The sequence below is a fragment of the Chiloscyllium plagiosum genome, chromosome 1, assembly GCF_004010195.1.
Source record: "Chiloscyllium plagiosum isolate BGI_BamShark_2017 chromosome 1, ASM401019v2, whole genome shotgun sequence".
Classification (NCBI taxonomy): Eukaryota; Metazoa; Chordata; class Chondrichthyes; order Orectolobiformes; family Hemiscylliidae; genus Chiloscyllium; species Chiloscyllium plagiosum.
Window position 1 is genome coordinate 100,139,668 of NC_057710.1, and position 27,154 is coordinate 100,166,821.

General features: G+C 40.9%; 1 protein-coding gene across 7 annotated transcripts in view; it reads left to right on the forward strand.

The window, feature by feature from the left end:
• Positions 1 to 27,154, forward strand: part of arap2 (ArfGAP with RhoGAP domain, ankyrin repeat and PH domain 2) — a 304,016-nt gene that overhangs the window by 112,637 nt on the left and 164,225 nt on the right. For all 7 annotated transcript variants that reach the window (XM_043693442.1, XM_043693425.1, XM_043693434.1 and 4 more), the window contains exon 7: positions 11,209 to 11,278. In XM_043693442.1, coding sequence (XP_043549377.1) covers positions 11,209 to 11,278 — 70 coding nt within the window. The remainder of the gene's footprint in view (positions 1 to 11,208; positions 11,279 to 27,154) is intronic.

Consider the following 27,154-nt stretch of genomic DNA (forward strand, 5'->3'; position numbering starts at 1 on the left):
CATATATAAAGCCCTGCTGAGCACTGTTAAATGCTGCTAGCCTGGTCTGATGCAGTCATCTGGGTCAGTACAGTGTGCACTGTTCAAAGGAACATGCAACAATACTGAAAGAAGGTGAAGAACCTTCTGTGCTCCTCAGGAGTAAGTGCTACCATCTTCTGTAGCCTACTTCACACTTGGAATTTTCAGGGAATGCGATTCTCACCTTCCCATTCTAAGTTCTTCTACATGCTGAACAGGTTTCTTGAGGAGAAAATCTCTGCCTATTCCCTGGCTTCAATGTCCCCTATTGCAACTGCATTTCTTTTCAATTCTTGCACCACAGTACTAAGTTTGACAATCAGACTGCTGACTTTGCTTATGCGAGCAATGTGTTCCACAGACTAAAGCTGCTTCAACACTGCCATCAGAGTCCCCACACCTGCCTGAACTCAGTCACGATACCCTGTCTCTGACCTTCAATTAGACCTTGATCACTTCCTAACCAAAAGCATTGTAGTGATTTATTAATCTCGAATATTCTTCTTTCTGTTTGTGTGGACCTCAGACTCCAACTCAATAACCCTGAGCTGAAGTTTCTCTTATGCTGCAAATATGATTGTCCAAGATCACAAACGCTCACGTTAGAATTCTAGCTCACAGTCTGCACTGCACTCCCTTTATAATACTGCACTCCCTTTATAATGTTGCTTTATTTAAGTAATTGAAATGTAATCAACTTAAGTATAAATTTAGATTTCAAATTGATGACAATCTACTTTTTAAGTTACTTCAATGGGTATATCTTGGACTATAAACAGATTTTTAATATTAAATGAATAAGCAGAGAGATGCAATGGCATGCAAAATTTGTAATAGTGATGTATTTGGATCTCCATCTTTGGTAATTGGAAAGATATAAGTTGCACTTGGGCTGAACTGCAATACAAATTGAAATGAGCACTGTTCTTGAATGTTGTCCTTTTAGTTAGATGTTCACAGTTGACTAAGCTGAGCCTCTCGTGCCTTAATTCTAGTGGTTACGACAACCAGCCTACATTTGTTAAGAAATGCTTTTAAAAACATGATAGGGAGAAGAATAATTTTCGTATGTGTTTAAAGTTCAGTTTCTACTTGAACATCAAGAAAAACCAGACTGACAAGTCATTTGTATTTGAACTTAATGGCTTCATCCTCATTTTGACACAGAAAAGTAAAGTTTCACAGAGGATCCCCTCAATCTCCCACTGTTTTCAATGAAAAATCTATATATCAACTATTCATGGTCTGTCTTTCTTGCTGAAGTTACAATAGAAAATTGAGAGGGACCTTACTGAAATTACTGGTGAATATCTTTATTCTAGGATTATTGCATCAGAACAAATTCAGACGTTTTCTCGAAGGGGACATTCCCCCACGCACGTGTATTATGACAGGAAGAAGCAAGTTTCTATCAGAATTTGTTCTTATTATTGTTTCTTCTTTTTTGGCATAGTCCATATGATATAACAGTCTACCTCTAATTTGGGCTCCTGAATATTCATGCTTTTAACTGCTCCCCACAGCCGGTGGCAGGATTGTCTGCTGCTTGGGCACGAATCTAATTCCATCCTTAAACATGTCTGTCTCTCTACTTTGCGTTTCTTGCATTAGGACTTTAAGCATCTTAAAACCTGCTGCTTTGCCTAAGCTTTTGCTCACCTGATCCTTAAGAGGTACGAATCTTATTTTATTTGAGAATGTTCCTGAAATATCTGCACAAAGGCCCACATCCGGTCACCAAGTCACCCTTTATTTACATGAGAACAGTACATGGGCTGTGACCAGTCAATTCTGTGCCAGTCCCTAGACTGAGGAGACCTTCTGAATCTCCTGTTTATAACTGTCAGCCAGAGCTCCCTGATTTAGGTTGTTAACCTGAGCCAATTCAGGGTCTCATAGTCAATGAGATCTACCTGGCCCTGGTTCCTATCAACAGTTTCTCTGAAGTGCCATGGGCCATTTTGCTATGTTAGAGTTGCTATAAAAATGCAAATTGTTGTTGTTTATGCATTGAGTAATGTTACTTTTTTTTAACCCCCTGCAAGATCACAAAGCTGCTCATTTTGCAGTGGACTGATTACAGTGGCATGAAAAGTAAAGATGCCAGGTTGCCATGGGCAGAAAATGGTAGAAACTGCTTTCCTAAAAAACAATAAAAACTGATAGTCTGCTGGTCATGTGCAAGTCCAAATGTCTGAAAACTGAGCAAACAAGCCTTTTTTTTTTTAAAAACAGCCACCTCTGCACAGAAAGCACTGGCTTATGAAAGCTGGAGTGTGGTGACCTCTTAAGTGGGTCTTATGTTTTTCCCAGTAAGCTGATACTTCAACTAAAATTGCCAGTAAATAAAACCATTTTAGTAACTAGCTTCCCATGTGCCTGGCTATCTATCTCTTTACAATTTTCAATGCAGAATTATTGAGGAATAATAAAATGGGAAGTTTATTTTTTTTGTTGCATGTGAACAGTCACAAGACCTGGGAAATACTCAGACTTAGATAGAGAAGTGACATCTAACAATTGTTTCACACGAGCTAGGCAAAGACCATCTTCAATGTGTGATGATTCAGTTATCTCCCCTGACACTCAGTGATATTTTCATTGCTGAATCCCTGCTATCAACATCCTGGCGACTACCATGACCAAAAGCTGAACAGAACCCAAACTTGTGACTATAAGGGCAGTTTAGACTCTGGAACTTTATGACGAGTAAGTCAGCACCTATTTTCCCAAAGTTTCTCCACTGTCTGCAGGATACAGTCAGGGTGTGTTGGAATACTTTCTGTATTCCTGCTTGATTGCAGTTCAAGCAAAACTCAAGATTCTGATGCTCATCCAGAGCAAAGCATCTCACATGATTGGACCTGATCCAGCACCTTAAACATTCACTCCCTTCGCCACTAACACATAGTAGCAGGATATGCCATTTATAAAATGCACCAATCCTTCTGAGACAGCGCTTTCCAAACCTGCAGCTTTTTCCATCTAGAAGGACAGGGACATTGCTTGGAAACACCATCTGTACGTTCTCTTTCAGACCACACAGAATCCTGACTTAGAAACATATCACCATTCCTTCACTGTCCTTGGGTCAAAATTATGGAAGGGCCTCCCTTTTAACGCAGTGAGTGTTCCTAAGTGACATGGACTTCTGTGGTTCAAGAGGGTGACTCACCATCACCTTCTCAAGGGTACTTAGGGATGAGCAAAAAATCATGGCCTAGCCAGTAGTATCCACACCCCATGAAAGATTAAATGAAAATCAATCTTTTGGAGGCAGTGTTTTCAATTTTTTGGTTTCACCACTAGGTGCAGCTAATGAGCCGTGGAAGTTGAGCTTTGTAGTCAAAATCAAGTACTGCATTTTGCTTCGTTATCAGTATTGGCTTTTAAACTGTCTTTGCAAGTGACATCCAGAAACAAAGTAGGACCAGCGCCACTAATGATTATAAAATGTGCAATTTTTGCCAAATGTTGAAAGCTGACTTTTTTTTTCAGTGGACAACACAGACCTGAAACATCATAGACAAAGCAGAGGAATAATTCTGCATAATTAATATCCCAATTCAATTATATTTTCATATATAAAAACAGTTTTCAAAGCTGCATTGACTGATTCTTTTATTCATAAGTCTGAAAAGGATGCATGCCCATTTTGTTTGCTGTGAATTGAAGGTCTGCAATCTAAATTCTGGCAGTGTTGAAGGGTAATTTGAGAATTGATCCAATTTTTCAGTATCTCTAATCATCCATCTGTAACAAAGATGGTTTTGAGAATATATTCTTTTATTGAAGTGCTGCAGTAGTTCTGGAGAATCAGCACATTTGATGGTTCTCATAACTACTTTGTCCAATCCAGTCATGCCACAGAAATGAGAAGTCAAATTTTAAAAGTCTAAACCATTTAGTTGTGTTTTCAGGTTTTTCTGAAAATGAAAGTTTTGAGAAAGGAATGAGAATTCCGTACTCCATTGTGCCAGTTACGTAGAAAACTAAGATTACCTAGCAAACACAAAGTACAAAAGAAGATTTTTGTTTAAGCTTCCAGTATCAGTCATCTTTGACAATTGTGGCATTTATTCCCTGTAGGGTGCATAGTTATACCACAATTTGGGACACAGTACTCAGGGACCAAATGTGTTAGACACTGCCAATGCTCTCCTTGAGATGCACTTATGTGCAACCATAGACTACACACTGCAAAAAGAAATTAAAGAGAACCTGGATTGATTGGTTTTATCATTGTCATCACTGTTTTGAATCTGTGGTTTTAATTTGAAAAGTACATAAGATATAGGAACACAATTAGCCACTCGGCCCATTGATCATGGATGATATGTTTCTCAACCTCATTCTCCTGCCTGCTTCCTGTAACCCTTGATCCCCTTACTAATCAATGACCTATCTATCTCTGTCTTAAATACACTCAATAACTTGGCCTCCACAGTCTTCTAGGGCAATGAGTTCCACAGATTCTCCACCCTCTGGTCAAAGAACTTCCTCCTCATCTCAATTCTAAAGGGCTATCTCAACACTCTGTGGCTGTGTCCTCAGGTCCTTCTCTTTCCTACTTGTGAACCCATCTTCTCCATGTCCACTCTATCCAGGCCTCTCGGTCTTTAAGTTTCAATCAGATACCTGCCTCATCCTACTAAACTCCATCAAGTACCGACTCAGAGACCTCAACTGCTTCTCGTATGATAAGCCCTTCATCCCCAGGGTCATTCTTGCAAACCTCGTCTGAATCCCCTCCAAGGCCAACATGTTCTTCCTTAGATACAGGTTCGAAAGCCGCTCACAATATTCCAAATGTGGTGTGAACAGAGCCTTATAAGCCTCAGCAGCTTCCTGAGATGAATGCTAACATTACACTTGCCTTTCTACTGCCAACTGAACCTGCATAAGAATCCTGAACTAGGTCTCCTAAGTCCCTTTAAGCTTTCTGATTCGTTGCCCCACTTATAAAATTGTCTGTGCCTCTATTCTTCCTACCAAAGTGCATAACCTTGGACTTTTCCACTTTGTATTCCATCTGCCACTTCTTTGCCCGGTCTGCTACCCTGTCCAAGTCCTTCTGCTGCGTCCCTGCTACCTCAACAGTACCTGTCCCTCCTCCATCTCAGTGTCATCTGCAAACTTACAAATCTGCAATTGTTGAAAGATTCCAGGGTATATATTTGAGGCTGACATTAGAAAAAGACGTCCCATCTATCACTTAAAGTTGTAAATGAAGATGTTGTCTTAAAGGTCATGCTGCTGCTTTACTAAACTTTGATATCAAGGCAAAACATTTTGACCAAATAGTGGGCATTTTGGGTGTTGGGCAGTCATGGCAGTGTTATTTTGGAGTGGAATGGGAAAGTTTCTGGTAAGCTGTTCTGCATTGCTTGCCTTTAATATTGGATAAAGCAGACCATATTTTGCAAGTGTTCAGGCTGTCTATTAGAATCCATAGTCATCGTCTAAACTTATTTTCCAATGTTTTAAGTCTTAAGAAGTAGATACAGAGAATTGAATAACTTGGTATTAGAGAAGTTAGACATTGCTATAAGAAGACATGAAGTTGAAGCTTTTTGTCTTGCTCTTGAGGTTTGAGATACAGAAGAAGACAACTTTTTAAGAAAGGAATCAGCAAAGTATCAAGCATGAAAAGAGCATGATGATTGGTTGGATTATAATTGGATATGGAGATACAGTTAACAATTCCATCAGTATTAATTAACTGATTAATTTCAAAACCAACATTTTTGATTCTGAATGTTCAGGCTGTTACAGCCTGGATTGACTTTCTCTATAGCCATTTACTCCGGCAAGAAGGTGCAATACGTGAACATATTCCATTTGTCCGCAAAACGCAGGGTCCTCTGTGTGAATAAATGCAGGTTCTGGCATACATAAATGGACCCTGCTGGGAACCTCAAAGAAAGTGAGGACTGCAGATGCTGGAGATCAGAATTGAGATTGTGGCTAATGCCCAAAACATTGATTTTCCTGCTCCTCGGATGCTGCCTGACCTGCTGAGAACCTGACTGATGATCTTAAGTTGGTTCCTGATACAATTCTTAGTGCATTCAGGATTGTACTATACTGGAAACATATTTTATGTTAGCTACAGTGTTCTGAGTTTTGCAGCAGGAGTTGGGTGAATGTAGTTGGCATGTGCCCTCTGTGAACAGTGAAAGGGACTGTTTGATATGGCCTGTCAGTAGTTGGGTTGTATCTTGCGTCACACTGGTAGTGAGCTTCATGAAGCACATTTAATCTTTGTGCAATAGGCAGGACATCGTTTTGGCTTGTTGGCAGAATTTTGTTAGTAATAGATATTACTTATAGATATTACTTATAGATATTGTTAATCAACTTGTCCAGAGACATTGCACCACATGTGAGGAAGGTGGGACTTGAACCTGTGCCTTCTAGTCCAGTGATGGGGACATTACCTCTGCACCACAAGAGCTTTTGGATACCACTTACATGTTTACTGCAAAGTAACACCGAGAAACAGTTTCTTCCGCTTTTGCTCAATATTTTGAGAATTTATTTTTCAAGGTAATCTGAAGTAGACTGGGTACCTTTCGGGGGTAAAAGTGGCAGCCTGGGGTCTTTTCATAAATTCTAAAATGTTTATAAGTATACGCCTCAAAAAAAAAACTTTAATTGGTCTTCCATTTCTTTGAGGCAAAAAAAAGGAATTCTTCTGGAGGACATCGAGCCTTAGTGAGGTACGGAATAAGTACTGCGCAACTGTCTTTAAAGAAGAGGGTGTAGTTAATAAGATATTGTCACAATAGTGGAGGAAAAAAATAGTGATGTTGGATAATGCATAACTAGAAGGGAGCACAAAAATGGATTGACATCCCTCAAAGTTGCAAGCTACATACTATGTCAATAGTCTGATGAGGGAAGGGGCCATATTGGGCCTGATGTTGGGGAATGAGCCAGGCTAGGTGGTAGAAGTTGCGGTGGGGGATTTCTTTGGGAACAGTGACCACAATTCTGTAAGGTTTAGAATACTTATAGACAAAGATGTGTGTAGTCCTAAGGGAAGAGTACTAAACTGGGCCAAGGCCAATTATATCAAAATTAGGCAGGAGCTGGGAAATGTGGATTGGATATAGCAATTTGAAGGGAAGTTCACATCTGTGATGTGGGAGGCTTTCAAAGATAGTTAGTTCAGGAAAGGCATGTCCCGTTGAAAGTAAAGGTTAGGAAAGGCGAGATTCGTCAACTGGATGACAGGAGAAATCGTACGACATGCCAAGAGGAAAAGGGAAGCGTACATAAGGTCCAGGCAGCTAAGAACAGAACAGGCCGTGGAGAACTATTGGGAGAATAGGACCAGTCTCAAACGAGGAATCAAGTTGCCTAAAAGGGTTCATGAAATAGCTTTTGTGAGCAGAATTAAGGAGAATCTCAAAGCTTTTTATGTTTATATAAGAAGCAAGTGGGTAACTAGAGAAAGGATTGGTCCACTAAAGGATAAGGAAGGAAGGCTGTGTGTCAAACCTGAGAGAATGGGCGAGATTCTGAATGATTACTTTGCATCAGTATTCACTGAGGAGAGGGACATGATGAATGTTGAGATTAGAGAGAGAAGTTTGATTACTCTGGATCATGTTGACATAAGTAAGGAAGATGTGTTGGGTAGGCCAGAGGTTATTAAGTGGACAAATCCTCAGGTTTGGATGGGATCTATCCCAGGTTGCTGAGTGAGACAAGAGAGGAAATAGCTGGGGACCTGACAGATCTCTTTGTAGCATCCTTAAATACAGGTGAGGTGCCGGAGGACTGGAGGGTTGCTCATGTTGTCCCCCTGTACAAGAAGGGTAGTAGGGAAATTCCGGGTAACTACAGACCAGTGAGCCTGAGTCAGCGGTGGGAAAATTGCTGGAGAAGGTACTGAGGGATAAAATCTATTTATGTATTTGGGAATAAAATGGGCTTATCAGTGATCAGCAACATGGTTTTGTGCAGGGGAGATTGTGCCTTACCAATTTAATAGAGTTCTTTGAGGAAGTGACCAAGTTGATAGATGAAGGAAGGGTCGTAGATGTCATATACATGATTTTAGTAAGGCATTTGATAAGGTTCCCTATGGTAAACCTTAGAGAAAGTGAAGTCACATTGTGTGCAGGGTGTTCTAGCTACGTGGATAAAGACTAGTTGAGCAACAGAAGACAGAGAATAGTAGTTGAAGAGAGTTTCTTGAAATGGAAAAAGGTGACCAGTGGTGTTCCATAGGGATCGGTGCTGGGCCCACTGTTGTTTGTAATATACATAAATGATCTGGAAGAGGGCACTGTTGGTATGATCAGCAAGTTTGCAGATGACAGTAAGATTGGTGGAGTAGCAGAAAGCATAGGGGATTGTCAAAGAATACAGGAGAATATAGAGAGACTGGAGAGTTGGACAGAGAAGTGGCAAATGTGAGGTGATGCATTTTGGGAAGTCTAATTCTAGAGTGAGTTATACAGTGAACGGAAGAGCCTTGGGAAAAGTTGATGAGCTGAGAGATCTAGGAGTTCAGATCCATTGTACCCTGAAGATGGCTGCACAGGTGGTTAGAGTGGTCAAGAAGATATATGGTATGTTTGCCTTCATCAGACGAGGTATAGAGTATAAGAGCTGGCAGGTCATGTTAAAATTGTACAAGACATTGGTTTGGCCGCATTTAGAATACTGCGTACAGTTCTGGTCTCCACATTACCAAAAGGATGTGGACGCTTTGGAGAGGGTACAGAGAAGGTCTACGAGGATGTTGTCTGGTATGGAAGGTGCTAGCTATGAAGAGAGGCTGAGTAGGTTAGGATTGTTTTCAATGGAAAACAGGAGATTGAGGGGGGAACCTGATTAAGGTCTACAAAATCATGAAGGGTATAGACAGGGCAGATAGAGATAAGCTTTTTGCCAGGGTGAAGGTTTCAATAGCGAGAGGTCATGCTTTCAAGGTGAAACGTGAAAAGTTTAAGGGGGATACACGCGGCAAGTACTTTACACAGAGGTTGGTAGGTGCTTGGAACTGGTTGCCAGCAGAGGTAGTAGAGGCATAATAGATTCATTTAAGATGCGTCTGGACAGATGCATGAGTAGGTGGGGAGCAGAGGGATACAGATCCTTAGGAATTGGGCAACAGGTTTAGACAGTGGATTTGGATCAGCACAGGCTTGGAGGGTCAAAGGGCCTGTTCCTGGGCTGTAAATTTTCTTTGTTCTTTTCTTAGTCCAGATTGAATGCACTTTAGATTGCTGAGGAAACACAAGAGTGGAGAAAGCTCAACCTCTGTCTTAGTCCTCATCATAGAGATCTACAGCAGAGAGAAAGGCCCATCACCCCATTGAGTCTGCACCGGTCAAAAACAACTGCATAACTAACCCATTTTCCAACACTTGGCCCAGAGCCTTGTACGTCTTGGTACCACATGTGTACCTCTAAATACTACATTAATGAGCGTTATTGATGAGGGTTTTTGCCTCTAACGCCCTTACAGGCAGAGAGTTCCAGATTCCCACCACCCTCTCAATAGAAAAAAAACTTTCCTTGCATCTCCTCTAACCTCCTCCTCACCTTAAACCTGTGCCATTGTCATTGATTCCTCCAACAAGAGGAAAGGTTACTTCTTGTCTACTGTCTATGCCCCTCATAATTTTACACATCTCAATCGTGTATCCTTTGCTTCATGGAAATCAATATCAGTCCACTAAATCTCTCTTCAAAAGTAAAATTCTGCACTCCCTCCAGTGTAGTCATATCCCCTGTGGATATTGGAATGCTTTCAACGGACTGGAGGATGACCAATGTTCTTTGCCAACTAACAGAGGGCTGTAGATCTGATTACTGCAAGACAGTAAGTCTAACATTGATAGTGAGCAAAACACTGGTGACCATTGCTTAGGATTTAAAAAAAATAACATTGGTTTGTAGCACAGAACTGAGGACATACTTCCTGCACATGCTCAGATGCAGTGTTGGTGCCAGATTATTTAAAGTGAGAGATCCTTCTCTGTGCATCTATCCATCAATTTTGCATTGTTTTCTTTTTACAAACTGGTGATGTTTAACTGTCGCCTTTTCAACAAGATTAGTTAATTGCTGTAAAAGAATTGCAATTACTTGAAAGCAACCATTTTTACTAGTAGGATTCTTGTGATGCTACGAATGGGTACTTTCACCCCAGCAATCAGATAGTTGGTGGGAGAGCCAGCAAAGTCAAGATCATTGACAAAATCTTTCAGGGAGAGAAATTCTTCGAACATCGGTGTTGAATCCACCATCCTGAAATTAAGTGCCCCATTATGTTCACGGCAAAGATAACCTGACTGTGCAAATTTTCTGCACAAAACCTTTTCATCCAATAAACCAAGAAGTTGAATCATTTAATGGTTAAAATTGAAACGTTTGATTGGCCTGGGAAACAAAATGCCATCCATCCACTGCCTTGGTGAGAGAATATGTGCATGTGCATCATTGGAGCAGTACACATCTATAGCTGTACTCGTGCCATCCCTGATCGAGCTATTCTAACTAATAAATGGTTGATGAAGATATTGCGGAACTTGTGACTTTCAAAGGATTTATTAATATATGATGTTTATGAACATGTAATACACTTCTAATTCCATTATTCAAATTCTTTCAGTTTTTGATGTAATGATCTAAAGTGCATCTTTTCACAACAAACAGAATTTTTGGGGGTAAAGATAACTTTGAAAAATTTTTTGGCAGGGTAATCATTGGCTGTGGCAGTGTTTATTGCCTATCCTGAATTGTCCTTGAAATGAGTAGATTGCTCGGCCATTTCAGAGGACTGTTCAGAGTCAAACACATTCCTGTTGGTCTGGAGTTATATGCAAGGGGGATCAGCAAGTACAAATGAACTAGATAAGCATTTACAATGATCATCAATGGTTACAGGGTGGCCCATTATATTTGTACTTCTGGATTTTTATTGAATTTGTTACTGTCTGCCATGGTAGGACTCAAACCCATGTCACCAGAATAATACTCTGGAATTCTAGTTTTTACGTGTCCAATGACTTTAGAACTACACGACCACTTCCCAATGAAATACTGAAAATAATGAAGATTTGGTTTGTGCTTCAATGTTTTAATTTCAATGTAACTATATATTTAACTAAAGTTTGACTGACAGAATTTAGTCACATTGCTTTTATTTCAACTCTATTGCAGGAATTGTGTGTTCCAGAAGCGATGGGTTAAGTTTGATGGTGAGAATTTGTCGTACTACAATAATGAGAAGGTAACCGTGTAGATCCGAAATGGGAACCTGGTGTACGTAACCTGAGAAACTGTCAATGATAAACTGAATCTAGAATTTTTAAAGAAATCATCAAATGATAATATAGTGAATAATTACTTTTTTCTCATCGAAAGTCTGTATATTTAAGAATTATGGTTGGCTGGTAACAAACTAACACATCAGTTCGACTTCATTTGAAATTATTTCTTCTATCCTTTTAAGGCAATTTCTGGAAGAATAAGATGTGACCCATGGATAGTTCTCCCTCTATTTTCCTTTCCCTGCTGAGATTAGGACCTTATTGAAGTGTGTTGGGAGTGGAGGAGGGGAGTTGGGTGCAGTGGGGTTTGATTCCCTTCTCTCCTTAGTACAAGTTAGTATTGCTTAGCTTGTTTTTAAAGTGATCATAACCAACAGGGAAAATCCCTTGGAGCACAACCTCAAGATTCATTAGTTGCCTCAAATCTCATTGCTGTGCATTTTATTTATTACAAGTAATGTATGTCAAATGATGATTACTAGATCTTAGCTGATTGTTTATTATGAATGCCTGCCTGACTTTATCATCACATGTATTTTACAGTGAAAAGCTTTTTCACTGTTACCATGATCCAGCACCATTTTGAATAGTGTTAAGAATAAGGAAAAAGATAGAAAGATATAACTTAGAGAGTCCAGCAGTTCTGAGCCAGTTCATCATCAACAATATATGTACCACCATCGGTCTACCACCACTTCGCTGCTTCGATCCTGTATAGATGGCAATGTTGAAGTCATCACCGTTCAGGCACCATTATTCACCGCTGGGCTGATTCTCCTCCACCACCGCCTGTCAGCTGCCATTGTCACGGTTGCATCTCCCGCTGCTGGATTCAACTCTCTAAAACTGGGTTTGTTTGATTAGTTTTTCCACAATTTACTTTTTAATGTAAGGTCTCGGAACTCAAAACTTTTATAGACTTGAAGCATATTCAACACACACGATTACGTTTTCATTATTTTTGAGAACACATCTTTCCCTCTGGTGAAATTGAAGTCAGACATTTCCACGAAATTATTGTTTAATTTAGTTGCTTCAGAGAGATTTGATTTTCCCGCCCAATGAAATATGTAAGCTGGACAGAATGATGTAGGTTTCTTAACAGGAATACTGTCGCTCTGCTGAGATGAGGGGTGTGCTATAGATCATGTGTTTTAATGTATCTAGGGAATAACAATGCTATTGTTGAATAAAGTGGGCTTTAGGGGGATGTGGGGGGGAAACAAATGGGAAAATGTGGGGGCAGGGACAGTGAATGTGACAATGAGGGGGGTTGAGAGACCGGGATGAGGGAGAATCAATTTGTTTTGCTAATAGCTTTAAGAACTGATTGAAAACACATAAATAAACATTATTAAAATAGAGGTATTAGAATATTAACAGGTATAGATCAGCAAGACAACAAAAAAAAGACCTAAAACTATGTGCCTGAAACTGAAATTGTTTTAAGAAAGAACCTGTGACTTCAAAAACTGGATGGAAAGAAAATGAAAACATAAATTGTAAGGAAACCTCAGCAAATCAGGCAGCATCTGTGGAGAGAAAGCAGAGTTAACATTTCAGGTGCAGTGACCCTTTCTCAGAACTGATTGTAGCTCAGAAAAGGTTGGTATATATTCTGGTGGTGGGGAGGGCTGGGACGAGTAAATGATAGGTGGAGATGGAGACCAAAGAGAAAGAAACACAGTTGGACAGACAATGGAATGGGTGATGGTTAGTCTGGGAGAATGAATAGCTGCTAATAGGGCTATTAGGAGCTAACAATTAGTGGTTAGTTGTAGTAGCCGAGGTGATGACAAGGTCTGGTGTGTGGGGAGCAGGGTAAGGACATGGGAGAAGGGGCTTAGGCCCTAGAATTATTGAATTCAATTTTGAGTCCAGGAAGCTGCAGAGTTCCCAGGCAGATACAGGTCTTCCAGCTGACTCTGAGCTTTGCAGGAGCAATGCAGCAAGCCTGAGACAGAGGTGTTGGCCTAAGAATGTGTGTTGAATTTTCTGGAAACTGAAAGTTCATGGTCATTCTTGCAGTCAGAACATAAATGGCAAAGTGACCACCCATTCCAAACTTTGCGTCCCCAGTATACAGGCCACATTGTGAGCAGTGAATACTGGTAATAACTGCATTTCATTCAATCTAGGCGACTCTACTGTTTCTCCCAGGCTGATGTTTACCCACCCCTTTGTGTGTGGAACTGTTGTTCTCTCCCTCTGGACACCATCTCACATATTGTATATACAAGCATATGCACACACATACACACCACTTTGCCCCAGCCATCCACTCTGTCTTAACTGTCAGGCCCATTTGGTAACAAGTCTGTCATCTTGTCACCACATCATCTTAATGTAGATGAGTGTATTGATGTTCATGGAGTAGAAACACAGTCTAAGAATAAGGGGTAGGCCATTCAAGACTGAGATGATGAAGAAGTTCTTCACTCAATCACAGAGATGTACAGCATGGAAACAGACCCTTCGGTTCAATTCGTCCATGCTGACCAGATATCCTAACCTAATCTAGTCCCATTTGCCAGTACTTAGCCCATATTCCTCTTAAGCCCTTCCTATTCATATACCCATCCAGGTGCCTTTTAAATGTTGTAATTGTACCAGCCTGCACCACTTCCTCTGGCAGCTTGTTCCATACACTCCCCACCTTCTGCTTGAAAAAGTTGCCCCTTAGGTCCCTTTTAAATCTTTGCCCTCTCACTTTAAACCTATACTCTCTAGTTTCGGACTCCCCCACTTTGGGGAAAAGATCTTGTCTATTTACCCTATCCATGCCCCTCAGCTTCTGACGCTCCTGGGAAAATAGCTCAAATCCTCCAACCCTGGCAACATCCTTGTAAATATTTTCTGAACCCTTTCAAGTTTCACAACTCCCTTCCTATAGCAGCGAGACCAGAATTGCATTCAATATTCCAAAAGTGGCCTAACCAATGCCCTGTACAGCCGCAACATGACCTTCCAACTCCTTTACTCAATACATTGACCAATAACAGAAAGCATACCAAACGCCTTCTTCACTATCCTATCTACCTGTGACTCCACTTTCAAGGAGCTATGAACTTCCAATCCAAAGAGCGGCATGGTGGTTCAATGGTTAGCACTGCTACCTCACAACGGAAAGGACCTGAGTTTGATTCCACCCTTGGGCGACTGTGTGGAGGTTGCATATTCCCTGTGTGTTTATGAGGGATTCCTCCTCGTGTTTGGGTTTCCTCCCACAGTCCAAAGATGTGCCGGCTAGGTGGATTTGCCATTCTAAATTGCCGACAGTGTGCAAGGATGTATAGGTTAATTGGATTAGCCTTGGGTATTGTAAGATTTCTTTAGAGGATCGGTGTGGGCTGAATGGCCTGCTACCACACTGTAGGGATTCTATGATTCTAGCCTTTATTAGATGCAATCTGCCCTCTTCTCATTATAACACCTTTTTCCTGCACATTAACTCTTCATTCACATTGCTAGCCCACCCTTCAATGTTTAAGATAACACAGGATGGGGATTGTTAGGTCATTGCAGATAAAACAGTTTCTATAAATGTCTTCAGCTGTCTCCTCTTCAACACACCAGTTACCACCTCCAATATTTCTATTTGTACCTCAAGTTAAGTAATGACTCAGAAGCTTTCATTGTTTTTAAACAGGTTAACCACAATGTATTTTATGTTTTTAAACTTCTGTGAGGAATAAAAGCCCTAGTTTTTTTCACAAATCTTCTCTCGAATTTCTAAATTTGCTTCATCCTGAAGTAGTTCACTTCATTACTGCAACACTTCTGTTGATGTGCTTGAGAGCTACCTTGCCTTGTGTCATTCTACAAACACCATGTCCTGGACAGTTTGTGCAAAATGTTTCAGTGGTACATTAGTAATCTCCACATGACTTATTAATATGATAGTCCAGTACTATTCTCAAATTGTATTGATTCTCCTTATCACTGCATACATTCAATCAGTACTCCTGGATCATTTCAGAGGATTCAAAATGACCGTAATATAACTTGATTTTCACAGTTACTCCTGTCAGATGCCTTGGGATGCTTGATTACGTGATGAAAGGCAATACATCAATGCGTGACATTGTGCTAATGAGCTGTGTTCTGACTGTTCGCTGAAGCAATACTTGAACAAACCAGCCAATTGAATGGCCATTTCTCCTGTATGTTTTTGAAGAAAGAAATAATGCTTCATGTAATTATAATCTGACAAAAGATAATTGTGGTTCTTTAACAGAAAATCATGTACATAGTACAGAGCCTCCCTGTTAAAACTGTCTTGAACAATATGTACTCGTTTTCTTCATTGAGAAAACACTCTTCAAAACCAAATTCTTTAGATTTTAATTCAACATAAAAATTGTACTGGTAAGGTGACAACGAGTTAGGGGAAGGTGAGATGTTTAACCAGACAAACCTCACAAATATAAGATATGTTTCTAAATCCAGAATGCATTCTTAGCTCTTGTCCGTGGTTACAGTTCACAAAGATGACTGGACGGCTGTTGCTTGACTAATCTATGCGACTCCTGTCCCAATTTTGACAAAAGCCTCCAAATGTCAGCAAGTATACTTTTCAGGTGTACAAGGTCAACACCAGGCAATCTGACTAGTTTTTTTCTACTTTCCTTTTGTGATTTGATGCAAAGCAGCCCATGTGATTGGCACCACATCCACAAGCATTCACTCCTTCTACCATCAATGTATATTGCAAGCATTGTGTACCATTTACAATATGCACACACAAATTTATCAAGGCTCACAGAGGAGAGACAGAGGAATTAGTCATTTGACCCTTGAACTTGCTCCGCCTTTCAATGCTGATAATTGAGCTCAATATCCTAAATCCACCGTGTTCTCCCACCTCAGCCCTCCAAATATCAATCGATCCTTTTAGCCACAAGAGATATAACTACTTCCTTCTTGAAAACCCATAATGTGTTAGCCTCAACCACTTTCTGTGGGAGTGAATTCTACAGACTCACTGCTCGTTGTGTGAAGAAATTTCTCCTCATAAAAAAGTTTATCCCTTATCTTAACCCATGACCCCTGGTTCCTCACCATTGGGAACATGCTTCCTATACCTAACCTGTCCAATTTTGTTAACATTATGTAGATTTCTATGAGATTCCCTCACATTCTTCCATGCTCCAGGGAATGCAATCCAAACCATAAAATCATAAAGTTATACAGCATGAAAACAAACACTTCGGTCCAACTTGTCCATGCTGAGCAAATATCCTAAACTAATCTAGCCCCATTTGAAAGCATTTGGCCCATTTCCTTCTAAACCCTTGCTATTCACGTACTTATCCAGATGCATTTTAAATGTTGTAGTTGTACCTTCATAACTTCCTTTGGCAGCTTATTCCATACATGCAGCACCTTCTGTGAGAAAATTTGCCCCTCGGGTCCCTTTAAATCTTTCCCCTCTCATCTTAAGCCTATGCCCTTTAGTTTTGGGATCCCAAACCAAATCAATCTCTCCTCATACATCAGTCTTCACATCCCAGGCTCTGCAATAGTCCTGTGTTAATTTGTACCAGGAGTGCATTGAGTTGGGAGGCCATGTTGCAGCTGTACACGACATTGGTTAGGGCTTTTGTTTGAAGAACATGCGGTGTCTGTTTGCCATGTATGTTGCTAGCATATGGCACAGATGTGACATTGACATAACCTAGTGCCATACATCAACATGTTCACCGCTTGACTATTCAGTGCCAACAGCCATGGTGAACTTTGTGGTTTTTCAGTCGATGCTAAAGAAGCAAGTCAAGGCCAAGATAATATCTTTGTAAGTTCTCGCTATATCAGCAATACATTAGCAAGTAAAGGAGAGATGCTGGGTAATGAGGAAAGTAAGTTAACACTCAAAATAAGCCATGAGCAATGAGTTTCATCCTGTGCACATACCCGGTAGGAACATAGCAGTGGAAAGTGATTTTTGGCTGAAAAAATAATGATTGGTGAGTGATTCATTAGGAGTTAATCCAAGATCGCATATGATGATGTGATGAGGCTTGTCTTTTACGGATTGTGAACGAAGAGCGCAGTCAGTCATTGCTGTTGGAGCATATAGTGAGACGCTAGTAAATGAACTTTCCAATGGAAGCCCAGAGAAACAAGTAGTAAGCTGCACCCACCAGAGAACTTCTCAGACTTTGAGCCAGGAAATGTTGCCATATAGTTTCTCCCCAAGACATGGAGGAATCATGACCTGCATATAAATGAGGTGAGATTGCCTCATGAAGAGATACAAATGTATGGAAATAAGGTGTTCCATGCTGATTTGTGAGGTTCTTGTCAGGCTGTTTAAAGCTTGACGGGAAAATTGGACTTTCTTCTCCTGGCATCAAAAATTAGACTTTTCATTTTCACTATATTCTCCACACTGCCATCTATTAACCATAACATTCAAGGGCAGGAAAAATATTACCCACTGATTTTAGACAGTAAATGAATTCACAGTAAAAAAAAAAATCAAAGCAAGTCACATTAACTCCATTCAGTCTTGCTCATTCTCCAAAAACAGGGATAAAAACATATTTTGAGTATCTCATGTCTTTTGTAAACTGGCTACTTGCTTCTGTTACTCCTTCCAACTGCTAGAACTTGATGTAATACATATATTCATTACCTACAGCCTGTGGGCATTTATTAAAAAGAAAATTTATTCAAGTTCACTTGTTTCTAAAACAGAATTAAACCTAACTGAATTTAAATATCTTTTCATAAGAAAAATAAAGATCCCAAACTGTAAGAAGCCTGAGCCCTCCTGGGGAAAGATGTCCCCCTGCATCTCTAACATTAGATGCTCCGAGTAGCAAAAAAAATGTGTTGATGAATTACCTTCCATGTTTTCCCCTTCCCTCTTAGGAGGTGCTTCAGTTTTTCATTGATTTTCTTAGACTTCGTAGCTGAGATCAGGATCTTCTCCAGGGGACCAATCCAGATTCTCTGCCTACTGAAATGTATTTAACTCTCTTGTCTGAGAAATAGTTTCTTTAATCATTTTGAACAATCTATATTCTGACACTTCCTTGCATCTATGTTGTCGATTCCCATCACATTTTTGATTTTTCTTTTAGATGTTTAATTCTCCTGGCCTTGTTTATCCAGTGCTCATTCCAGCTCATTTTATTTCCATTGTGGTTAAATAGAGAAGAATACTTGTGATTAGCTTCTCTTTATGTAAATAGAAAGGGCTGCTTTTTTTAAAAAAAAAAGTTCCTACAATTATTACATTCTGAAAATGGCACTTGTCACTTTTGTGTAACTCAAAAGTGATTTTTTTTAAGCTGCTCAAGCAAATTAGTTAACCTGTCTTTAAACTGAGCAGCAATTATAAAAGAAACCACCTCTGAGGATTAAGTTACAGGGAATAAGTAGATCATTTGAATTCTGCTGTCAGTTATAGTCCTATGACAGTAATTCTTCACAATTTCATATTACACCACATAAAAATGATTGAATTGAGCCCTATGTTAATTTGTACCCAGAGTGCATTGAGTTGGGAGTCATGTTGCAGCTGTACAGGACATTGGTTAGGGCTTTTGGAATATGCCATTCAATTCTGATCTCTTTGCTATAGGAAAGATATTGTGAAGCATGAAAGAGTTCAGAAAAGATTGGGAAGGATGTTGCCAGGGCTAGAATATCTGAGGTGTAGGGAGAGGCCGGGTAGGCTGGGGCTGTTTTCCCTGGAGCATTGGAGGCTGTGGAGTAACCTTATACAGGTTTATAAAATCATGAGGGGCATGGATAGGGTAAATAGGTAAGGTCTTTTCCCCTGGTTACGGTAGTCCAAAACTAGAGGGCGTATGTTTACAGTGAGAGTGGAAAGATTACAAGGGACCTAAGGGACAACTCTTTCACACAAAGCATGGTGCATGTATGGAATGAGCTGCCAGAGGAGCTGGTGGAGGCTGGTATCCCTCAAAGTTGCCACCCAATTGGATAGGGTTGTTAAGAAAGCATATGGTGTTTTGGCTTTCATTAACAGGGGGATTGAGGTTTTGCTGCAGCTTTACAAGTCCCTGGTGAGACCACACTTGGAATATTGTGTCCAGTTCTGGTCGCCCTACTATAGGAAAGATACAGAGGCTTTGGAGATGGTGCAAAGAAGGTTTACCAGGATGCTGTCTGGACTGGAGGGCTTGCCTAATGAAGAAAGGTTGAATAAGCTCGGACTTTTGTCTCTGGAGAGAAGGAGGAAGAGAGGAGACCTGATCGAAGTGTACAACATAATGAGAGGAATAGATAGAGTCAATAACCAGAGACGTTTCCGCAGGGCAGGATGGACTGGTATGAGGATTCATAGTTTGAAGACATTTAGGAGGAAGGTATAAAGGAGACGTCAGAGGTAGGTTCTTTACACAGAGAGTTGTGAATACATGGAATGTGTTGCCAGTGGTGGTGGTGGAAGTAGAGTCATTGGGGACATTTAAGCGACTGCTGGACATGCACATGGATAGCAGTGAGTTGAGGGGTATGTAGGTTAAGTTACTATATTTTGCATTAAGATTAAATCTCAGCACAATATCGTGGGCCAAAGGGCCTGTTCTGTGCTGTACTTTTCTATGTCTATAATTGTAGCCTTTAGAAGGCATCTGGATGAGTCTATGAGTAGGGAGTGTTTAGAAGGAGATGGGCCAAATGCTGGAAAAATTGGACTAGATCTATTTAGGATATCTGGTTGGCATGGACGAGTTGGATCAAAGGATCTGTTTCCATGTTGTACGATTCTGTGACTCTCAGACCATGACATCAAAATGGGTCGCGTCTAGTGCTCCTGAGATAAGTGGGCTGGAAAGTTAGCTGTGCTAGTCTACCAGCATTCTTGTCTTTTGTCATTTAGTGTAGCAATTGTCCAAGTTTTAAGTTTTCATGACCCATTGGCACCCTTTGTTTGACATGAAATAGGTCCTGTTTTACTTGGATAGAGTGCACACCATATGAATTGTGGCGTACATGTAGCATTTCTGATGGGAAATGAACTTGGTAGTTGCCTTTTGCTATTGAATCCTGTATTAAATTTTAAAATCAATTTTTGTTTCACAGAGCACAGAAGAAATCTCCAGCTAAATATCTTGTATCTCACTCTCAGATACGTTTCCATTAAGTTGCCTCATCAAATGGTTCAAGTGAGATCAATTGTACCCATTTTCTTCAGCATCAAGGAATTGGCATTTGGAAGATTTTCTTTTGTGCACTGAAGCATATTGACAGAGTCACATAGTTTTACTGAAAATGTTAAGACTGCTTAGAGTATTTAGACTATTGTTTGTAAACTACACATCTGCAGTTGCAACTTTGATTTGGGTGAGCTGTGGGGCCCAGTATTACTTATTGCTTGAATTCTACCTGTTTCAACGTGGGGATTATTCTCTGAGTATAGTTAGTGGTAGTAAACTAGTATAATCCAATTATAATCCTTAGTATAGCTTATTAACATTCAAGGCAAATGCAAAATATGCTATTTAATGCTACCACCTGCCATAGGTGGTGCAAATTGCAGAAACAAGTCAACATAATCATCAAGTGAAATGAAGCAATGACCTGTATAAAGATTGTGCTGTAGGAATTAAAATCAGTACTCTGTATGACAAAATAAGGGTTTTATTCTATTTTTAAATTAATCTATCCCAGCAGTGTGTCTCTTTCTCACATGCTCTCACACATAGTCCCCGTAGCCTCTCCATCTCCTCCTCCCAGTCTTCCATTCCCCTCCCACAACCTTATAACAGAAAGGTCCATTTCTTTGCTAAATATCATCCCTGCAAATGAACCATCTGCACATGCTCACTGTCATACTCAGAACATAATAATCTTAGCTGTGCAGATGCAACCTGACAAAGGAGATATCTGTTCCAGTTTATGATGTCACTGGGTATGATATGAAGCATATGTCTAGTATAGACAGAATAGATCGAGTGAATCCTTAGAAGAGGATAAAGGCAGTAGGAGTATACTTACAAGGGAAATCAGGAGGGGGAAAAAGGGACATGAGATAGCTTTGGCAAATAGATTTAAGGAGAATCCAAAGGGTTTTTACAAATACATTAAGGACAAAAGGGTAACTAGGGAGAGAATAGGACCCCTCAAAGATGAGCAAGGCGGCCTTTGTGTGGAGCCACAGAAAATGGGAGAGATACTAAACGAGTATTTTGCATCAGTATTTACTGTGGAAAAGGACATGGAAGATATAGAATGTAGGGAAATAGATGGTGATACCTTGCAAAATATCCATATTACAGAGGAGGAAGTGCTGATGTCTTGAAATGCGTAAAGGTGGATAAATCCCCAGGACCTGATCAGGTGTACCCTAGAACTCTGTGTGAAGCTAGAGAAGTGATTGCTGGGCCTCTTGCTGAGATATTTGTATCATTGATAGTCACAGATGAGGTGCGGGACAACTGGAGGTTGGCTAACGTGGTGCCACTGTTTAAGAAGGGTGGTAAGGATAAGCAGGGAACTATAGACCAGTGAGCCTGACCTCGATGGTGGGCAAGTTGTTGGAGGGAATCCTGAGGGACAGGATATACATGTATTTGGAAAGGCACGGACTGATTAGGGATAGTCAACATGGCTTTGTGCGTGGGAAATCATGTCTCACAAACTTGATTGAGTTTTTGGAAGAAGTAGCAAAGAGGATTGATGAGAGCAGAGCAGTAGATGTGATCTATATGGACTTCAGTAAGGCGTTCTGTAAGGTTCCTCTTGAGAGACTGGTTCGCAAGGTTAGATCTCATGGAATACAGGGAGACCTAGCCATTTGGATACAGAACTGTCTCAAAGGTAGAAGACAGAGGGTGGTGGTGGGTTGTTTTTCAGATTGGAGGCCTGTGACTAGTGGAGTGCCACAAGGATAGGTGGTAGGTCCTCTACTTTTTGTCATTTATATAAATGATTTGGATGTGAGCATAAGAGGTACGGTTAGTAAGTTTGCAGATGACACCAAAACTGGAGGTGTAGTGGACAGCGAAGTAGGCTACTTCAGATTACAGCAGGATCTTGACCAGATGGGCCAATGAGCTGAGAAGTGGCAGATGGAGATTAATTTAGATAAATGCGAGGTGCTGCATTTTGGGAAAGCAAATCTTAGCAGGACTTATACACTTAATAGTAAGGTCCGAGGGAGTGTTTCTAAACAAAGAGACCTTGGAGTGCAGGTTCATAGCTCTTTGAAAGTGGAATCACAGGTGAATAGGATAGTGAAGAAGGTATTTGGTATGCTTTCTTTTATTGGTCAGAGTATTGAGTACAGGAGTTGGGAGGTCATGTTGCAGCTGTACAGGACATTGGTTAGGCCACTGTTGGAATATTGCAAGCAATTCTGGTCTCCTTCCTATCGGAAAGATGTTGTGAAACCTGAAAGGGTTCAGAAAAGATTTACAAGGATGTTGCCAGGGTTGGAGGATTTGAGCTATAGGGAGAGACTGAACAGGCTGGGGCTGTTTTCCCTGGAGCATCAGAGGTTGAGGGGTGACCTTATAGAGGTTTACAAAATCATGAAGGGCATGGATAGGATAAATAGACAAAGTCTTTTCCCTGGGCTGGTTAAGTCCAGAACTAGAGGGCATAGGTTTAGGGTGAGAGGGGAAAGATATAAAAGCGACCTAAGGTGCAACCTTTCAACACAGAGGGTGGTACGTGTATGGAATGAGCTGCTAGAGGAAGTGGTGGAGGCTGGTATAATTACAGCATTTAAGAGGCATTTGGATGGGTATATGAATAGGAAGGGTTTGGAGGGATATGGGCCGGGTGCTGGCAGGTAGGACTAGATTGGGTTGGAATATCTGGTTGGCATGGATGGGTTGGACCTAAGGGTCTGTTTCATGCTGTACATCTCTATGACTCTATGGCTCACAAATGCGCTATTGGCCATAGTGAACTAAAAACTGCAAAGTTAGTTTGAAATGCCTGCTTTAAACTTTTTTGATTTACCCTCCCCAATATTCATGGACTAAAATATAATGCTAGTTCTATCTTCGATAATGTATTTTGTTATGATCTCAGCTAATGGTACAATTAGGGAACTCGGATACCAGGATGAAACCTAGCTGGATGGATCACCCCACTTAACATTTAAATTTTATTTACTGTGGTACTTCACTGAAAAATAAACATAACGCTACAAATGTTTTCTCACAAAACTGTTTACTACGTGCAATAAACAATATAACAAATATGCAAATAATCTAAAAGCAGAACAGGATGAGAGATTTTGAAACAAAGTTACAGCTATTTCCCTATGCCATTATTTGTGTTCCAAATCCAGATAAATTATCTTTCCATGTCAAATCTTTTAGGTTTGATTTAATGGCTTCTGTGTAGTTCGTTTCTGTGAAGTGTGAAATATTGCATGAGTACTCTCAATACTGAAATACTCAATACTCTTAATAATCTGCTGAATTCTAAACAAATACTCCTGATCTGGAAATTTTACAAGTTGAACATTTACACTAAGGTAATAGAGCTTTCCTTGAACTGTCCTATAATCCTTTATAGGAAAGAAACTATATTTGTTGTTGACCCACTTCAGATCTCCTTCAAAACTGCCATAAAACTGTTAAATTTGGGCTTTTCTAAACTAAAATCAATCAATTATTTTAAACCAAAAGCATGCTAATGTCTTTCAATGTTTACTTCCTGTTGTGAAGTGAAACTACACTGTTGGTAACACTCTGCATTGCAAATTTTCATCACATTCTCAAGGGCAACTAGGGATGGGCAAAAGATGATGGTTAACCACCAATGCCCACATCCCACAAGTGAATAATTTTAAATTAAAACTGAGCTAAAAAATCCTAAAACATTAGAGTGATGCAAAACATAGCTGAAAACAACAATCTTCCATTAACACTCCAGGGAGTTTGCAGTCACCTGCTGTCTGACACAGAGTCAAAGTTTGCTGCACTGATAAAGCACAGCAGGTCAGGTAGCATCTGAGGAGCAGGAGATTCGACGTTTCAAGTATAAGCCCTTCATCAGGAATACTTATGCCCAAAACAATAACTCTCCAGCATCTCGGATGCTACCTGACCTGCTGCGCTTTTCCAGCACCACACTTTTTGATTCTGATTTCTCCAGCATCTGCAGTCTCACTTTCTCCCTCCTTGCTCTCTGACACATACTAAATTAGATCGCTGACTTGGAAAGACTCTTTGACCTTTTTTGTTAGCCTCTGCACACAGGTAACCAAAAAGCAAATGACATTAATTTGAAATCCAAACTTTCACAGAATGATATTGATATCTCTAAAGCACAAATGATCATTTGCAGTATTTACCTGAATTGCAAATATGAAACTCAAACTAAATGTGATTCAAATTCTAGAGAAGCATTTTTCTCAATTACATGATGAGGAACAATATTCTTCTCTTTCTCCCATGGTTTAACATGGATTACACAGAACCTACAATCAATATTTCTTTTTAATTAGTTGGCCAAGCATGCCACAGAAAGAGTGAGTGGTTGGTAGTCAGTGCAGATGGTGTGTCACAGAGCAGGTTTAGAAATGTGAGAGAAAAAAAATGATGAGCACAGCCAAAGCAGTTTCCTGGAAGAAAGGGAGAGTGAAGTGTGTCTGCTGAGATGGCATGTGCTGTCTCTGTGTCACCTGTTTTAATCTGGTTGCACAGTGTCTGGGAGCAGGTCATCCCTAAATTGTTGAATAATGTTTGATTCAGATGCATTTACAGTTTAGAAAAAGTAAACCGTTATTTGTTGCCGAGGTGTAATAGTTAATTTGAAGAGCTGCAGTGTTGTTAACTGTCAGCACGTTGGTCAGTGTTTGCAGTGTTGTTTACCCAAGGACAATTAGTTTCTAATTATCCTTGGTAAAGCACAGTAATTAGTCTGCTGTGTGCTCTGAAAGGGACAAAACAGATTTCATACAGATCCACAGCAAGGCATATGTTGTCCATGACATGCTATACTGTTTCAATCCTGAGAAACTCGAGCATCCTCAGTGATCACTGTGTGGGAGACCCGCTTTTTTTCTAATTGGAATTTGGTATCTTAGTATTGAAGAAATTATTAAAAATAATGACCAAAGTTTTGTTGCAAACTATTTTAATTTAAGTTGTGTATCTCCTATGTGCCAAATAACAAAGTGCCCAGAGTGAGCGCAGGAATTACAAGATAGGTTGGAAGCTGTGAGTGGGAGATCTCCTTAGGTGATGAGGTTGTGTATAGTCTGGGAGATGATGATTTGGTAATGGAGTGTGAGGTCATGGTCGAGGGGGGTGGTAGGAGAAGGTGTCTTCAAGTTGGTGTCTGGCTTCAGCAATGTAGAGGTCAGTGTGCCAAACTACCGCTGCACCCCCATTATCCGCTGGTTTGATGGTGTGGTTGGGGTGGGAGTGGAAGGAATGGAGGGCTGCATGTTGTGAGGGTGAGAGCTTGGAGTGGGTGAGACGGTTGGACAGGTTGAGGCGGTCGATGTCACGGCAGCAGTTTGAAATGAAGAGGTCAAGGGCAGGTAGCAGGCCAGCACTGGATGTCCAAGTGGATGGGGTGTGTTGGAGGTGAGAGAAGGGGTCCTCGGTGGGTGGGGGGATATCTGGGTTAAAAAAGTAGGCACGGACCTGGAGATGGCGGAAGAAACGTTCAAGGCCGCAGCGTGTGTTGAATTTATTAATCTGGGATCTTAGAGGGATAAAGGTAAGGTGAAGCCTTTACTGAGGACTAAACATTCGTCCTCAGTGAGGGGGAGGTCTGAGGGAATGGCGAAGACTCGGCAAGAATGGGAGCTAGGACCTGGAGTGGGGCTGGAGTTCAAGATGGGGGCAGAGAGAGTGGCTTCAGTGGGTGTGGCTATGGGATCAGCAGTGACATCACCAAAGGAGGTGATGCTTAGAAAGGGGGTGGAAGTGGGACTTTTAGTTAAATTAATGAGGTGGAAGTGACATCACGGGCAGGGAGGGCAATGTTATGTTGGGTACTCGGCTGCTGACTTCACTAATGGGAACTACTAGCAGGGAGGAAATGACTGCTGCAGTGTCAAATACAGGGAAAACTGCTTTTCCAGGAAAACACACTCAACTCTGATCTCCAGCACCTGCAGACCTCATTGTCTCCGTGTGAAGACACGTACACATGCTTTGTGAAATACTGCAACATTCTGGTAGACGCTGCAGAACAATGTTTCAAGGTGGTAACCACTTGGTTCTGAAGAAAAGATGTATTAAATAAGCTGACATTATAGCAATGAAACCCCTTAATCAAGAATCCCTACAGTGTGGAAACAGGCCCTTCGACCCGACAAGTCCACACCAACTGTCCGAAGAGTAACCCACCCAGACCCAGTGCCCTATTCTAATACTCTTGACTAATGCCTCTAACCCATACATCCCTGAACATGATGGGCAATTTAGCATAGCCAATTCACCTAAACTATACATCTTTGGATTGCGGGAGGAAACTGGAACACCCGGAGGAAACCCGCGCAGACATGGGGAGGATATGCAAACTCCACATAAACAATTGCCCAAGGCTGTGCTGTGAGGCAGCAGTGTTAACTGAGCCACTGTGTCAGACCTATTTATGATTCGGAGATGCTGGTGTTGGACTGGGTGGGTACATTGGGGAAACCGAGCAAAGGCTACGACAACTGATGAATGGGCACCGCACAACAATCAACAGACAGGAGGGTTCCCTCCCAGTTGGGGAACACTTCAGTGGTCCAGGACATTCAGCCTCGGACCTTCGGGTGACCATCCTCCAAGGTGGACTTCGGGACAGGCAGCAGAGGAAAGTGGCCGTGCAGGGCTGATAGCTAAGTTCGGTACCCAAAGGGAGGGCCTCAACCGGGACCTTGGGTTCACGTCACA